Here is an 18,163-nt window from a genome sequence, read left to right as displayed (position 1 = left end):
AATTTTATTTTTGTTCAAAATAAAACACGCATGCAATTTTCATTTTTTTATTTCTTTACTAAACGTAACTTAAAATTATTTTTTTAAATTATAATTACAATTTATATTGATTATTTTACAACAAATATATAATTATAATATTTTGATCCAATTTACAAATTATCAGTGCACGAAGGGTAACCTTTGAAAAATAGTTTTTTTTTTCAATTTCTTTTTATACAATTTATTCTTAAAAATAAGGTAACTTAGAGTATTTCGATTCTTAAAAAATATATTTCATATTCTATTATATAAAAGAGTTGGCAGTGGTAATAGATTTTGAAGTATTATCCATCTTAAAAATAAATTATTATGACTTAATTACTGTAGTAATTTTTTTATTTGTTTACTAAAAACCTGTAGTATTATTTATTTTAAAAAACCTATAGATTTACTAAAAATAGAATAAGGTCCCCCTATTTAGCAATTTTAGCCCCGTTTTTGAATAATACTTTGCATTAAAATTATCAAATTAATTGAAATTTTTACTTGTTACTTGTATTGTTCCAAAATAATAATTTTTAATTAACATTTAAATACGAAAAGTAATAAATTAAATAAGTTACTGCGAATAAAAGTTCTGTGAACCCACTTTACGGGGACCAATTCTAAAACCTAGTAGGTTTTTAATACAATATTCGATCTCCCAAAGGTTACCAGAATCACAATTTAGTTTAGGCTGGATTTGCATGTAAGAAAACTCGAGCACGGACGGTAACAATAGAATTGACACTTCAAAATTCAATTCGTTCTTTGGAATCTTTCAACACGTCGAAGGTGGTTTATTATGCTTCCGTTTTTAAATCCGTTGTAATTCTCAAAAACAGTACAATCACTTTGATGGATATAAAACAAATTAATATGTATTTTGTCTTCCGTGTCCAAATTCTCTTCTATACAAAATGACGTCACCATTTTAATTTAGAAATTCAAAAAATCTCCTGTATGTCTATAAACTAATTGCCTCTGTGTTCTGCCGTCGTCGTACAGCCTTTGCGGATGCAAGAAATATGACGACGGAGTACGTATTGTTACACCTTGCACCTGTGGTCTTTTTCTCACCTGGAAAGGTAATAATTCCGACGCAGCATATTGTGGCTCACTGTAGAAGTTACTTCTAAATCTAGAGAAGGTATAATCTCTCTCTGATGGTATAACGAAACCACTCGGCGTCCTAATATTTACAGTTGGGGGCACGCTAGGGGCCAGCGCTTCATTTAATCGGACATCATATTCAGTTTCAACAGAATCAGCAAGGTTCTGTTTTATAGAATCATCTGGAATCACAGGTTTCCCTGTCGCAGTATAAGGTTTTGAAACATCTGGTTTTGGAACGGGCTTCGCAATTGGTTTGTAAGCTTGTTCTTCTATTTTTGTTTTGTAATATGCATAGTCTTTGGGTTTGTATTCTGGCGCTTTAGCGGGTTCTACCTTAACGTTTGAGTACGTTTCTTTTGATTTAAAGTCTGTTTTGAAATCTGGTTTGTCTTTTTCTAGCTCTGGAAACTTCGGTATCGGTTTAAAAGGTACTTCCGCCTGGTATGATTGTTTCGATTTACCAATAAATCCATCGGGATAGAATTGTTTCAAATATTCTGTAGGGTTTAAACTACCCTCTAGTTGTTTTTGAATAGCTTCGTATTGGTCGTTATAAGAGTTTAATACTTTAGACGCTAAAAGTTCTGCTTGATTAGTTTCTTTTAGTGCTGGTTTTTTATTATTGCTTTCGGTGTTTTGATTGTTGTTCAGTTGTTGTGATTTGTATGATTCGTTAATGTCTTTCTCAGTAGCTACAGGTTCAAAAGATGTCGTAGGTTTTTCTTCCGGTTCATGTGTTGTAGATGGTCTTTCATTTTCAAAAGTTTGAGTTTCAGATTCGATAGTCGTCGTTAACGGTTTGTGCTTATCGTCATCATCTTCATCTTCGTCGTAATATTCTTCATATTCTTCAGCTGGTGTTGTAAATATATCATCTGTTGTTGTTGTTGTTTTCTCAGTTATAAACGTAGTTGTTGGTTTATAAGTTGTTGGTTTTGTTGTAGTAGAAGGAACAGGAGATGGGGTTGTTGTAGTAGTAGTGGTAGTAGTAGTCGTGGTGGTGGTAGGTTTAGGGGTGGTATGAGGGAGAGTAGATAAGTTTCTCCCAGCTACGGGCTGCAATCCTCTTGGCAAGTAAGGACTACCACCCCTAGATGGTAAAAAAGGACGTTTGACTACTCTTACATTAGGCTTCAAATCCTTTATCCTATATGTTACATCTTCTTCGACAACTTTTGGTGTTTCTTCCTTTCTTTCTTCCTCGTCGTAATAATAATCATCACCACCTTTTATCGATGGTTTTTGATTTGGAATATTTTGACGTTCATCTCTATTCCTTTGATATTTCTGAATTTTTGGAGGTTCATAGGAATATTCATACTCATACTCAGGTTTAACTGGTTTATTTTTATTAGCAGCTGGACTTGTGAAATGTGGTCTAGAAGGTTTAAACTTTTCTTTCTCTATGGGTTCGGATCTAGGTCTTTGAACAATACTTGTTTTGCCAGAAGAAGAGGGTCTTCGATTATCTTCTACTTCATAATCATCATAATACTCTTCATCAGGATTTATTTTAGGAGGTGCTTTGGTAGTAGTAACAGTTACGTATTCATATTTTTCTTTTTCATTAGCTGGAACTGGCCTTTTGATTTTAGGTGGCATTCTGGGCTGACTGAAAATACCAAATCCGTGTGGTTTCACCAAAGTTTGACCTTCTGGAGCTGTTGGTGGTCTTCTTTCTGGCTTCTCATCCCTGTCATCATCTCTTAATAGTCGTTCAGGTTTCTCATCCCTGTTTCTATAAGGTCTATCACGATCTTCTCTATATCTTCTGCCTTCTGTATTGTACCTATCGTCTCTAGGTCTTTTATCTTCATCTCTTGGTCTGGGTCCATCACGAAGTCTGGTTTGATCGTGTCTTTCGTCCCGAGGTCGAAATTCGTCTCTGGGTCTTTTGTCTGTAGGACGGACTTCTGGTGGCCTTTCATCACGAGACCTAATCTCGTCTCGTGGTCTAATAATAGGATCATCGCGTGGCTTGATTTCATCACGAGCTCTAACTTCATCCCGTGATCGTATTTCATCTCGTGGTCTAATTTCGTCCTTCGGCCTTAAATCATCTCTCGGTCTGATTTCATCGCGAGATCTAATTTCATCCCTTGGTCTTATCTCATCACGAGGTCTAATTTCATCTCTCGCTCTTACTTCATCTCTTGATCTCACTTCATCACGAGGTCTGATTTCATCTTGCTGTCTTATTTCGTCTCTCGCAGGTCTCAATTCGTCTCTTAATCTATCTCTACCCTCATTTAGTTTACCGTCGTCACGTTTCTGATCTCTCTGTCCGTTACGTCTATCATCATCACGATATCGTTCCTCGTCACGTGGTCTGGGTCGTCTACTTCCTGCTCTGGGTCCAGGTCGTCGCTCCTCATCGTCGTAAGGTCGTCGTTGGTCGTAAGGTCTTTTCGCTGGCCGTAGGCGACGTTCATCGTAACGGCGATCTTCTTCGTAGTCATCGTCCATTTCGTCGCGTTGGCGAGGACGCGATTCATATCTAGGATTACATATACGACTTAAATATTGTCAATTTTCAAAATACATAAACGAATTTATTTTTTTTAGAATGCTGGTATTAAGCAGAAATAGTTTCTCTGAAGACAACTGGGTTCAATAACGAGTAGAATATTTTTTTATCTGAGCGGATTGAAGAGTAAACGAAGATTGAGATATAATTACCTGTCTTCCTCAAAATCGTACGGCCTTCGCTTGCCAGGTCTACCCTGTCCACGAGGCCTTGGTCTTCTGGGACGACTGTAATTAAAAATATTTCATTTACTATAGCAACCAAGGACGAATTAGTTCTTAGGTTTTCGCGATTGTTGCACATAGAAACTATTTTTTTATCAAACCATTTTCAAACAAACCAACCTTTGATGAAAAATCCCAAACAGACACAAATTGCAGTACTAATTAATATGTTATAAATTATTCTAATTTCCATTATTAATTAATAACAAATTTAATTTAAAAAAATCATATTGTTAAATATTAGCAAGGCGTAGCGAAAATTGGAATGTTCCTTGTAAAATTAAAAAATAAGGTATTTAACTAATAACTTTTGTAACTATAGTGAAAAATAAGGTGGTTTGCATTAATGTTTGACATAACTGGTTGGTGACTTTACCACCTCAGTCAACCGTGAACATGACACCTGTAAATCAAACTTTGGGCCTGAAACGTTGGTTTGTTTAAAAAAACTAATCGCGATTTAAATCCGGGAAAATAGTTTCATTTCCAAGGAGGCTTATTTAATTGTACATGAATTTTATGCCTTTCTACTCTATTTTCTCCGAATTTTTGATTTGTTGCCGAGATTGTCTACATGATGGATTGCATATTATGGACTTATACAGATGAATACATGGATACACTCTTAAAGTATTAGCAAGGATTTGAAGGAAATACATCCTCTAGGTCAGCGTAAGCCAGAAAGACGAAAAAAGTCGTGCCTGAAGTCCTGCGTAACTGATGTCACATATATTTCGCAGGAAACTGCAAAATCGCTGCCCGAAATGATGATAAACCTTGTGATACAAGATGGTACCAGAAAATTGAGTTTATTATGTTTCTGGTCAACGAAGCATTGGTATGTCCAAATTATTGGCAATCCCAATAACGTAAAACAAGGTTGGCACTACCGCGTTATCTAATAATTCTTTTCAAGTTTACTTTGGTGCCATTTTACTGTTAAGTCTAAGATACTTGCTTGAAACCAAGCCACCACAATATACTAATAACATAATAATCAATAAAATTTTTATTGAATTGATATTCAATTATTTTTTTGTGAAATTACTCCACTAGTTTGTTATAATTATTAATACAAAGATCGAACAATCAGAAAAAACACTCAGAAAAAATTCCTTCGATCCGGTCGGATTCGAACTGACGTCCTTCTTGCATACCGTGCCAGACGCTATACCAACTAAGCCACGGAACGAACCAACGGACCTCACGGACATCTCTCGCCATGACTGGTAGCTGTAAAGGTACTAACTGGGTGATAAATCTGTCATAGATTTCTCATAGATGGCGCTACGACTAAAAAGTCGTTGAAAGACCAAGTACAAAGACACGACACAAGCACATAGAAAAATTCGTGAGGTTCGTTGGGTCGTTCCGTGGCTTAGTTGGTATAGCGTCTGGCACGGTATGCAAGAGGACGTCGGTTCGAATCCGACCGGATCGAAGGAATTTTTTCTGAGTGTTCGATCTTTGTATTAATAATTATAACATAATAATCTTCAAAGTAATTTAAAAAATTAAAAACTGACCTCAAAAGTTCATGGAAGTACGTTAATTTGCCAAGTTTTGTTGAGATAAGCTACCGGATACATTCACTAATTTGTCACCCTTAGCGCCCAGTTATACGAGAAAATTGTTTCGCGGCGACCGCCCAGTTACCATGCCTTCATGTACATTAATGGCGAATCTGAATCCATATAGTCTAGGCAACAACGATTAAATTCCTCTGAGTAATATAATCGCCGCGCGGGCCGTCGCGTGCGTACGAGCATGGCTTGTGCCGTTAGTGGTGGAATATTTTTTTCAAATTTAAATGGGACTAATAACTCTTTCCAGCAAAAAAAATGCCGGAATAATCGCGTAACTACACACAAAAAAAACAGACGAATTGAGAACCTCTTTATAGGAAGTCGATTAATAATTATTATTTATGAACTGATGTTGATGATTCTTTTTTTGTTGGAAAGAGGGTACCTGGGTATTGGTCCCATTTAAATTTGAAGACAATATTTTACCTCAAAGGGTGGCAAATTAATTTTATATAAAAGTTATTTCGGTTGTCTATTTCCCTCGCCAGTCCTACGGCCTAAAATAATTTTGAGCTTGCGGAACGGTCGATAGGGATCAAGGACTCAGGTTCAAGAACCGACGAAAGTTACGTGCTTTAACGAGTTGTAACGGTTTCTGCATTTAGATACGCAGGGTAGCGATACGCTACAGAACTAAAACCGCTTCAATTGTTATTGGGTGTAGTTTACGGTACCAGGCGGCCATAAATTTGATGATACTTACTCTTCCTCATATTCATAGTCATCTCTTCCATAATAATCGTCGTCGTAATAATCGTATCTGTACGCAGGTCGTCGACGGCGACCTTCTGGTCGTACGGGTGGTGGATGGGGGGTCGTGGTTGTTGGGGGCGGGGGGGGGGGGGGGAGGCGGCGTTGTTGACGCTACCTTGTACAGGGCTTCGTTTCTGAAAAAAGATTGTTGATTAACCATTGATAGCAGTAATTGATATATAGTTGACATAATTATACAGAGTGTTTTTTTAATGGTACTCCGAGACTATACAAATCTAGAAAGATTGGACACATTTCGAATTTAATTAAACTGCCTCCGTGGCCGAACGGTTACCATACCGGACTGCCACGCAGAGGTCCCAGGTTCGTTTCCCGGGCCGTAATGTGAATATCGCTTGTACACCTAGAGATAAAATGATCCCTGTGACATTTCCGACCGTCATTTCTTGAATTCAGATTAGATTTACGAATCGGACGTAGTCTGCAAACGCTCTTAGGTACCATTAAGTCCTTTTTACGAAAGTAATTTTGGCAAATAAAAATGAATAAAAATAGATAAAAATTTAAACCCCATTTCGGTTGATATTTGATCATGGGCTGCACGAAAGAGCCTCCCCGTACGACACACAATTCCTTTCCTATACGTCGTAGCATACCTGCAATTTCTTACACCACGATAGCAAGCATTGATACGATAAGAAGAAGCCATATTTATTTCACCGTCATCACCAGCCTATCGCGGTCCACTGCTAGCCGTAAGCCTCTCTCAAAGCACACTATTTCGCCCGGTCCTCAAATCGTCACGTCAATCTGGCCAGAGAGCGTTCTGCACTGTGTTCGCGGAGCCGTGGTCTACACTCAAGAACTCGCTTCCCCAACGGTTGTCGATTCTTCGACAGATATGACCAGCCCATTGCCTAGCTTGCTTATTCTACCAGCTATGTCGACGACCTTGGTTCTCTGTCGGATAACCTCGTTCCGTACCTTGTCCTTCAGAGAAACTCCAAGTTCCATAGCTCGCTGAGCGACAGTTCACTGATGGTCGAACCGCATCGTGAGTACCCACGTCTCGGCTCCGTATGTCATAACAGGTAGAACGCACTGAATGAAAGCCTTTGTTTTCAAACTTTGCGGCATGCTTATTTATTTATTCATTCATTATTGCTAACATATAGAAATTGTACTAAAACTTTGTCATAAAATTTGTCAACATGTCTGAAAGCACTGTAGTAGTAGAGCTCGTTGTGAACGGGTTCGTCCATGTCCAAGTACTGCCTTACCTATGTCTGCCGCCAAGCAGTAATGTCAGCATTACTGTATTCCGGTTTTAAAGGGTACGAGCGATTGCTCACTACGTCCGATTCTTATCAGTCCCGAACCCGAGAAATGAGGATCCGAAATGTAACAGGGATCATATTTTATCTCTAGGTGTACAAGCGATATTCGTATTGTAGTCTAGGCTCTACTCTATGAGTAGAATCATTGGCTGAGTGAATAGATTTATAATTAGAATGCTTTGAAAATGAAGTAAGTTATATCCTTCTAACCCCAATCGGTATTCCATCACTGTATTTTCTCGGATTTGAATCGGACTTAGTCCACAAGCGACATCCGAAGTGAGACGGAGTTTTCTATAGTCTTTATGTAAACTCGGATTAGGAACTTTAGGAATTCCAGGCACATGAGACTTATCAAGCTACGTCTCAGGGTGACGCGCACAGTGGCAGTGCTCCTCAGATCTTTGTATTTTAAAGCTCTGCGGCTGTTATTTCTAAACGTGTCACTTATCACCTCAGAAACACGTTAAACATGTTGGTGTATTTTGATAACACAAGTGTTGAATGTATTACAGACAGAATAATAACGCATAGAAACCTAGTCCGCACACGCTAAATGAGGCAAATTGAAGCGCGCCCAATGGGTCGAGCGACACGAGCGGGCGGGCCTTCAGTGGTCAAGGTCAACTTGCACCGCGAACAGCTCCAGAATTTTAGCTAAAAATGACGAAATGTGCGGTAAATGAGTGTAAAAATACGTCAGACAAACATAAAATAGATACTAACGTCACATTCCACAAGGAAGTAACGCGTTTCAACTTGTATTTTTATATAAATATTCACTAAAACCGAAAATTAACCTACTACTAAAACTAGCCTACATGAATTTGATTTTTGCCTCACTTGTGACCGTTCGTTTGATATGAAACTATCATTCTATGCGTTATTATTTTAACATTACAGATGACTTAAATAAATTAAAGTTAAAACTACTTACCTATTGTAATAATTAGGCGAGTTCTTACAATCGACTTCAGACACAAAATGGCAGATAAATGTTTTCTGGTCGAACGCTGTGTAGTTCGCGCATAGGAAATCGTATCTGGTCCCGAACAGACAGTGATGGTACACCTGGAATGTGAGGAAAAAAGGAGATGAACTACATATTCAGTTCTTACGCTTTTGTGATTGTTGCACGTAGGAAATGAAATTCCGGCCGACTTTCGTCTGTCGTGAACAGATATCGGTGATTCTTGTTTTGTAGGAAAGAGGGTACCTCAGTATTGGATGTATTTAAATTTCAAGAAAATATTCCACCTCTAAGTGTGGTAAACTGGGGGATGAATCCACTGTTGTGCACTCAACGAACTTTTGACGTTGGTTTTTTTTTTATAAAAAAGTTACAATTATAAACTATATTATAAAGAGGCAACAAAGAACAAGTGCACAAAAGATTCGTGTATATAATGTAATCAATTAATTATACTTCATTAGCAAAGACAGTTGCCTTAATTCAGATTTAATATTTATTCTAATCGGGAGATGGATTGATTAATCACTGGCTTTATCATCTGACATTTACGTCCCCCGGAAAGAAATAGAAGCGAATTTTTCTAACGAAATTGTACAAAGCATATTGAACTTTATATCAATCGTATAACGTACAAACTAAATATGATAAGGTACCGCTTAATTGAGTCGGTTCCTGAGGTAGCTGCGCGACGCGGTAGGGATTTTTCTGACGATATTCAATAACAAGTTGTTTGAAAAAAGTGCCTAAAAAACTAGTTAGTTGTTGTTATATGGCACGATAGTAAAAAAAACTATTTCATTGATAATTGAAATGAATAGACAAACCATTAAATATTTAACTGACTTCAAAAAAAGGTCTTTTTTGTATGTATATCACGCGCTAAATCCTGTTATTATAAATATAATACCTCAGAAGTAGTCCTATTTCAATTTTAAGAAATAAAAAAAATATTCCACCTCTAAGGGCAAACTAGGGAATGAATCCGGTTTCGCGCACTTTCCGGTACAATAAACCTTGGCAAATAGACGTAATTCCACGTACTTTTGAAATCGACTTGTTATTGAATATTGTCAGAAAAATCTTTTTGAAATAATCCAGTGTGCAGCACGACACTTGTTATTCCTCTCGTTCATTAAGCCATAGTTACGAACTAAAGTACCTGACATTTATGCGGGACGGAAGCGTAGAATCCGTCGTGTAATCCATCACATTTGAAGTCAATGGTCTCCGGCGGGGGTACAGTCTCGTAAAACGGGTATTCGGACAGATTATATCCGTTCAGCTCTCTGGGTAAGTTAGGGTCGTATATGTAGTCTATCTGAGGTATACCGCTGAGTTTCCTTGTTGTGTTTTGGGAGGTTGACTCGCCTTCTTCCGTTTCCACCTGGAATTTAGAAAGAGATTTTTAAGATTTTATGTTTTTATACAGACTAAGGCTTCTTGTAACTTCCCTCTTTTTGTGTCGGTGGTTAAAAACAGTCAATGGGGAGTCAATACAAGTGCGCTCCGATTGGTCAGCCCGAATTCGAAACAATTGACGAGTGTCGTCAATTATTTCACTTCAAATGACCAGTTTAACTTGAGCTTTGTTGTAACGGACGAAAATGGAAAAATTACATATTTAATTACCGATGAAATTGATTCCGTTTGTTTCGTAATTAGATGTTTTGCTGTTTTTCCCACACCACCGAATGAAAAGCCCCCAATTGTTAGAGATATTATCTTTATTACAATTAATACTGAATATTTTTGTAATATACGGGACTACACACAGGTCAGTTGTTAGCACTGTACTATTTCAGCTTTCTAATTTGTGATTTCAGCGCAAACGAGAGTTGATATTTAAAAGTGATAACAGTACCGTTTGACTGATTTTTGTGTTGAGTTTTGAGTTGCCAGTTACCTATTTCTGCTTATATACTAGATGCAATAATCCAATATCAAACTCGAATCAACAAAGAACAATGGCGAAATCGTTGTTATAAGAACTCTTTGGCGTCTTCAAATGTCATAATTACAAGATTGAATTAAATAAATTTACTGGGTTTTTGTAGTTACACTAAATGCCTGTCCAAAAATAAAATTATACTTAAATGAAAAAAATCAAATGTCGAATTACTACGACCGAACAGATATCTACAACGGTCAGTTTCTTAATTTCTTAATATTGAGCGACGTCTAACAGCCAAAAAAAGATTTTATTGGCAAGTCTACCAAGATAAGTATCATTTTAATAAACACACCAAATTTGGTAGTACGCAAGTTTGGTTTGCCCGAGAAAAATATGTCAAAAAATAATCACCAGAGTCTCACTGTAATTTTGTATTGCCTATGACAATTAGCAATATTCTTGGATTTTCAAGCAACACTTCAAGATACGTGTTACAAATATGTACTATTTTCAAAATTCCACGTGCTATGTTATCGCCATTGACTTACAATTATATGGACGTCGGGTCCGCGCTAAAAAGTGTCCGAACTTATAGGGCGTTAAAATCGTATACAGAGCGTCATTCACGCTTTAGTCTTCGTTTGTTCGACTGACAGCGAATCAAGCAAAATTAGACAGTACTGCGATGACATTACAATTTAAATTCAACGTTTTAGCTTTTTCATATTCCTTTACATGTCACTACGTTTAAATAGGTTGACTTGAGACATTTTTTTCTTGGTTTTTGTATTAGACCCGTCGTCCATTTATTTGTAAGTCAATGGTTATCGCCTAAAAACGTATACAAAAATACCATATTTAAGCGATTTTGGGTCACTTCACGTAATATCAAATGTACTGATTCGATCAATTTGCAATTATAGATAATTAAGGATAAGCGCGTCTGTCTGTTCTTTCCGAATCCGAGGCTATACAAATCTAGAAAATTCGGACCCACTTGGGATGTCGCTTGTCAACCAAGTCCTATTCAAATCCGTGAAAAAACGAATGTCGCTTGTAATCCTAGAGACAAAATGATCCCTGTGACTTTTCGGACCGTCATTTCTCGTATTCGGAACTGATATGAATCAAACGTATTGCGCAAATACTTTAATTTCTGCTTCAAATATGCCATGCAAAAAAGTAGCAAAACAAAAAGTTCCCGATATCAGGGATAGATGGCATGTTTCATAAAAACCATCTTTTGTGCCTGAGTTACCAGTGCATGGTATGTATTAACTCTGTTTTGTTTTTGTTATGGTTTAACTTCGTTTTGACCCTACTGTATAAAAAATGTTTTCCTCTGAATTTCCGTCACGTTACAAACCCACAGCTTCTATTAACTACGTTTAAGATTCCTGTAGTTCATTGTAATATAATAGTACACCGAATACAATTTATTCAATTATGTAAAACATAATCTTATAATCTTATTTATTTATTTATTTATTTATTTATACATTTTAGGAAAATTCACGGACAAATAATACAATTATAGTAAACTTAAATATGAGTAATCCAATGCCATTTACGAATTTCCACCAACATGAAACAATATAAAGTGCTTAGCAAGCCGAAAAGAGATTACAGGAGAATACAAAGAACGCAGTCAATAAATTTAAAAAATAAAATAAAAAATTACTATTAATATACAATTAAACCTTAGAGGATGGTAAAAGAAAAACAGTCTAAGAATTAAACGAACAAACCAGTGTACACTTATCTTACCTATTTCTAATAATCTTGAGTAATGTCAGCATTACTGTGTTTCGGTTTTGAAGGGTAAGGGTGCTGGTGAAATTACAGGCATATGGGATATGCTAACTTATGACTCAGTATATAAAAACGAAATAATCATCTCAGAATAGTAAACCTCATAAACAGACGCATATAAATTACGTCAACAAAAATTTATATGGGAATTAGCCATTGTTCTTTATCAACAAGTATCCGGAAAGAAAGGAACCGGATAATAAAATCAGGAAATAAAGCAACTTTTTATGACAACGAACTTCACGCACATTGCGTAGGATTTGTGTACTTGTTATGTATATACTTGTGCATATAAGATATCCAAGGTAGGTAACTTTTATGTTATTCATTTCCTTGTGCAAAATAGGCTGTATTGAATAGTAACAATTAAGACAGCTAGCTCGGAAAGCAAAATCTTGCAGAAGATTCTAAAACCGACTCAAAGGAAGATTCCCATCCTTCCATCCAAGATCTTTCTTGCCCTCTTCTTTTCGAGCCCAGACATCAGATTTCGACACCAGGTCTTCAATTTCAAGGTTCTTACCTTGAAATTGAAGATATGATGTCCGGGTACCATATTGTGGGAGAAACTAGAGCAGCGAGACTCCATTGGCTATGACACGTGGAGAGAATGAGAGAGGATCGTGCTGCGAAGAGAGCGTACATGAGACGGCCAAGTGGACGCCGACTGGCCTGGACTGGAGTGTTGAGGTCCAGAAAGATCTGAGGAACCCCAGAGTTAGAAGGAGTTGGGTTGGAACTGAGAGGCGTGGAAGAATCTGATGCCGGAGGCCAAAACCCACTTTGGGTAACTACGCCACCGAAGTAAATAAGTCACCCGAACTTTCGAAGAAAGCCAAAGTTAAATCTTAAATATATAAAAATTAACCTTCATTTTGTAGGTAACTAAACTATACTTGAAATCGTCATTCACAAATATTGATAAACTCTGCTGCTTATTCGTAAGGCCATGAGAGGAATGGGCAAGAAACTCTAGGGAAACTCTCTTTGTAAATAAACCATTGCATATATTCATCATTTTACAATACTTATATCAAATACCATAAACCGAGACTATTTGCAAGAGCCAACGGGTCATTACCACGGATTTTTATCGTTCAAGTACGCGAAAGCTGTATAAATAACGTTTAGTATAAAGTTTTTGTTTAACCACAGTTTTAAACCTTGTGGATGGTATATTTTGAATATTAACCGGAATCTTGTTACAGAAGCGTATAATATATTTTCCCTTGTATGAATTTGTGACTGTGTGAAGGCGATTGTTAAGAACAGCTTATTATTGTAGCTATTAATGTGGTCTGTCCATTGACTTACAATTATATGGACGTCGGGTCCGCGCTAAAAAGTGTCCGAACTTATAGGGCGTGAAAATCGTATACAGAGCGTCATTCACGCTTTAGTCTTCGTTTGTTCGACTGACAGCGAAGCAAGCAAAATTAGACAGTACTGCGATGACATTACAATTTAAATTCAACGTTTTAGCTTTTTCATATTTCTTTACCTGTCACTACGTTTAAATAGGTTGACCTGGGACATTTTTTTCGTGGTTTTTGTATTAGACCTGTCGTCCATTTATTTGTAAGTCAATGGGTCTGTCATTATTTTTCGTGAATAATTTGTACTATTATTAAATGTTTTGTAATAATATAAAGATCAAACACTTAGAAAACATTCCTTCGATCCGGCCGGATTTGAAACGACGTCTTCTAGCAAACCGAGCCAGACGCTATACCAGCTAAGCCACGGAAAGAACCAGCGGATCTCGCGAATTTTTCTATGTGCTTGTAGTCAGATCTTTGTATTTGGTTTTTCAACGACTTTTTAGCCGTAGCGCCATCTATGGGAAATCTGTGAAAGTATTTCGTCACCCAGCTAGATACCTTTATAGATACCAGGCCCGCCTAGAGAAGTCGCTATTCACAGTATTTAAATTTTTATTGAATTGATATTTAATTATTTTTTATGTGAAATTACTCCACTAGTTTGTTATAGTTTTATTATTAATACAAAGATCGAACATTTAGAAAAAAATTCCTTCATCCGGCCGGATACGAATCGACGTCTAGCAAACCGAGTCAACTAAGCCACGGAACTAACCAGCGGACCTCACGAATTTCTCTATGTGCTTGTTGTCGTATCTACGTTTTTTATTTGTAATGATTATTACTAAAGATGAAACACATAGACAAATTTGTTCATGAATGAGAAGGTTTTTAAAAATCTCTCACTAGATGTCACCAGTGGCGACGAATGCCGGAAGCCAGTACAAAGACCTATAACAAAAACACATAGGAGAATTTCGACAGGCAACTTGACCTGTAGCTTCCGAAAAAGAGAGAAGAAAAAAGGTAAGAGCAATGCTACGGTGCAGCATGGTCGTGGGTTTTCTGTGTTCGATCTTTGTATTAATAAATTACTTCTTTTTAATATAAATGAATAGAAATGAGGAGATCCGTAGAAGAACGAAAGTCACCGACATAGCTCGAAGGATTAGCAAGTTGAAGTGACAGTGGGCAGGGCACATAGCTCGTGGAACTGACGGCCGCTGGGGCAGAAAGGTTCTCAAATGGAGACCAAGAACTGGAAGACGTTCAGTGGGACGGCCCACTACTAGATGGACGAATGACCTGGTAAGGGCGGCGGGTAACCGATGGCTGCGCGGCGCGTCAGATCGGCTGGTCTGGAAATCTTTGGGGGAGGCCTATGTTCTGCAGAACATAGGTTTTAGTTGAACATAGGTTCAGCAGTGGACGTCTTCCGGCTGATATGATGATAATGAATATAAATGACATTTGTATTAATGGTATTACAAGTTTTATTTCATTTAACTGTCACTTATCTGTAGGCAAAGTACCATGTCCCATTTTAAGGGAGCAAACCATTGAGTATGTAAGATAGCCCTTAGTTTCTCTCTTCGGTAATACAATATTAATCCAACCCACCTGCGCTCCATTATCAGCTCCTGAAGGCACCTCTTCAGGTGCAGCCGTGGTGCTAGTCGTCTTCCCGAATATCAGAGATGTGGCCTTCACGCATGAGCCCGTTGGCAGGTGGGAGATCAGTAGAGTTAACCCTGAAAAAGATCAGAACTGCAGTTAGTATAACGAATTCGTTGCTGCCTTGGGGTAATGTCGTTGATCTTTGTACTGCCTCCGAAGCCGAACGGGTAGCATACTGGACTAGACTTCCTAAGTTTAAAACTTACATTAAAAGTATTTTAATTGAAAAGTCATATTACAAAATTGTATACTAAGTAGTAGATAAAGATGTATGGAGAGACAACGTGAGTCTAGATTCCACACAAATATGATTCAAAATGCATTTTATAGCATTTAAGTTAATTTGAAAAGAGATAGTTAGAGAGTTAGAGCTGGAGTTTCTTGCTTGTTTCTCTCAGGGAGGTCAGCGTAGTGAACGAGCAGTAGCTTAAAAAATGACGTTTTCAAGTGTAAATTTATTTTACCTATGGAATAAATAATCTGTGACTTTGACTTTGACTAAAGACGGTGTATTGCAAAAAACCCAGATTCTAAGAAATACAAACAACCCAGTCAAATAAAATCACAAGTAACCAAAATTGAAAGCTACAAGGAAAATTACGTTTCTACACCGCGAACGAAGCTAACTAACTTAAAAGTCAAAGTCGAAGTCAAAAAGTCTTTGTTTCATAGGTAAGGAAATTACACTTCAAATCATCATACTGATGAAACTCTACTGCTCATTAGTAGGGCAGATTCACCTGAGAAGAATTAGCAAGAAACTGCAGGAGTAGCTCTTTGTAAATACACATTTTAGATGGAGATTACCTGCAAGAGCTAAACGGGTCACTACCACGGATTTTTGTCACCCAAGTACGCAGACGTACCAATACCAGAAGCTGTAATAACCTATAGAATAAAGCTTTTGTTTCACTATAGTTTTAAACCTCGTAAATGGCAAATTTTGAATTTTAACGGGAATCTTATACAACTGCAACGAGGCGTGAGACAGGGAGATGTGATATCTCCGAAACTGTTCACTGCCGTGTTGGAGGACATTTTCAAGCTTCTGGACTGAAAAGGACTTGGCATGAACATCAATGGCGAGTATCTAACACACCTTCGATTTGCTGATGATATAGTTCTAATGGCTGAGACCTTGGGAGACCTGAACACAATGCTCGAAGATCTCAGTAGTTTTTCCCAAAGAGTGAGTCTTAAGATGAACTTGGACAAGACGAAGATTATGTCGAATGTCCATATTGTACTCGCTCCAGTTATAATTGGGAGCATTACACTCGAAGTTGTTGACTATTACGTATACCTGGGGCACACAGTCCAGTTAGGTAAGTCCAACTTTGAGAAAGAGATCTCTCGTCGAATCTAGCTCGGATGGGCAGCGTTAGGGAAACTACAAAAAATCTTTGCGTCCACATTACCCCAGTGCCTCAAAACGAAAGTATTTGATCACTGTGTGTTGCCAGTGATCACATATGGATCAGAAACGTGGTCCCTCACTATGCGTCTCATAAGAAGGCTCAATGTCACTCAGCGGGCAATGGAGAGAGCTATGCTCCGTATTACCCTACGTGATAGAATCAGAAATGAGGAAATCCGTAGGAGAACTAAGGTAACCGACATAGCTCGAAGAATTGCTCAGCTGAAGTGGCAGTGGGCGGGGCCGTTGGAGCGTAAAGGTTCTACAATGGTGACCGCGCACCGGACGGCGCTCAGTGGGTAGGCTAACCCACCAGGTGGACCGACGATCTGGTAAAGGTTGCGGGAGGCCGATGGATGCGGGCAGCGCAGGATCCATCGTCGTGGAGATCGTTGGGGGAGGTCTAAGCCCAGCAGTGGGCGTCGTATGGCTGAATGATGAACCGGAATCTTGTTACAGAAGCATATACATTGCCCCTTAAATGAATTTGATACTTTATGAAGACGACCGTGAAGAACAGCTAGTTTATTTTTATTCCTTGTATTAATGTTATGTCTGTCACTAGTTTCCATAACAATAAAATATTTCTCTTAACATCAATAACATTTTCATAATAAATGTATTATGACGTTGGTGTAAGAGTTAATCTCTTTGAACTTATCTCTCAAAGACACTGGGACCCAGATTGTAAATTACCCTAACCGCACGTTTCTGCAGGACAAAGATTCTATTAATATCGGCGGCATTGCCCCAAATCAAAATGACGTATGTCATTAAACTGTGAAAGCAGCTGAAGTAAACCAATTTAGCTGTTACAACGTCTGAAAGTTTCCGTATTTTTTTAATTGCGTATACTGCAGATCTGAGCCGTTTTGATAACTTACTTATATGTGGATCCCATTGCAATTTAACATATAAAGTTATATATAGAAATACAACTGTATCTACAAGGTCCGGCACACGCTGGAGGAGTGCTCCGAGCGGAACAAAGTCTAAGTCAAAATCAAAGTTGAAAGGGTTGTAACCCTAACTAGCCGTGAACAGGTTCACGGCAATGAAACGGGAAACTTCGGTCCACAAAATTTATTAAAGAAGTAAAGTTTAAAGAAAGGCTGTAACAATATATCTATTATTAAGGCACTTACCCCTAAATGGGCCGAGAAACTGAATTACAGAAATAGATACATGAAGGGTGTAGACTTATAAATTATTACACATGATTAGCTTATTAACAGCTCCGACTGTTGTGGCGGTCGAGCTGGGAGTGACAGTGGTACGAAAACAAAACGAGAAAGTGAAGGAAGATGGAACAATTCAAATTTAAAATTTAAATACATTTAAAAAATAAAAAAAATTATGACAAGCGGAGAGAGGCGATACAAAGAGGTGAGATGACGGTGTAAGGAGGTCACACCGTCACAAAGTTAAATAATAATTTATTCCATTGGTAAAATTTTTACACATGTAACCATTGACTTACAATTATATGGACGTCGGGTCTAAAAAGTGTCCGCACTTGTAAGGCGCTAAAATCGTATACAGAGCG

At 37.7% G+C, this 18,163-nt stretch overlaps 1 protein-coding gene across 1 annotated transcript in view; it reads right to left on the bottom strand.

Moving 5' to 3' along the window:
• Positions 1-853: 853 nt before the first annotated feature.
• LOC113238673 overlaps positions 854-18,163 on the bottom strand; it is an 88,829-nt gene continuing 71,519 nt past the window's right edge. Inside the window, 7 exon segments of the mRNA XM_026475511.1 lie at positions 854-3,634; positions 3,817-3,891; positions 6,178-6,276; positions 6,278-6,361; positions 8,463-8,596; positions 9,658-9,882; positions 15,144-15,274. Of these exon segments, the coding sequence (XP_026331296.1) occupies positions 961-3,634; positions 3,817-3,891; positions 6,178-6,276; positions 6,278-6,361; positions 8,463-8,596; positions 9,658-9,882; positions 15,144-15,274 (3,422 nt within the window). The 3' untranslated portion in view covers positions 854-960.

Source organism: Hyposmocoma kahamanoa, unplaced genomic scaffold, assembly GCF_003589595.1.
Source record: "Hyposmocoma kahamanoa isolate Upper Pololo Valley unplaced genomic scaffold, ASM358959v1 104, whole genome shotgun sequence".
Lineage (NCBI taxonomy): Eukaryota > Metazoa > Arthropoda > Insecta > Lepidoptera > Cosmopterigidae > Hyposmocoma > Hyposmocoma kahamanoa.
This window is presented reverse-complemented; position numbering and strand designations above follow the sequence as displayed.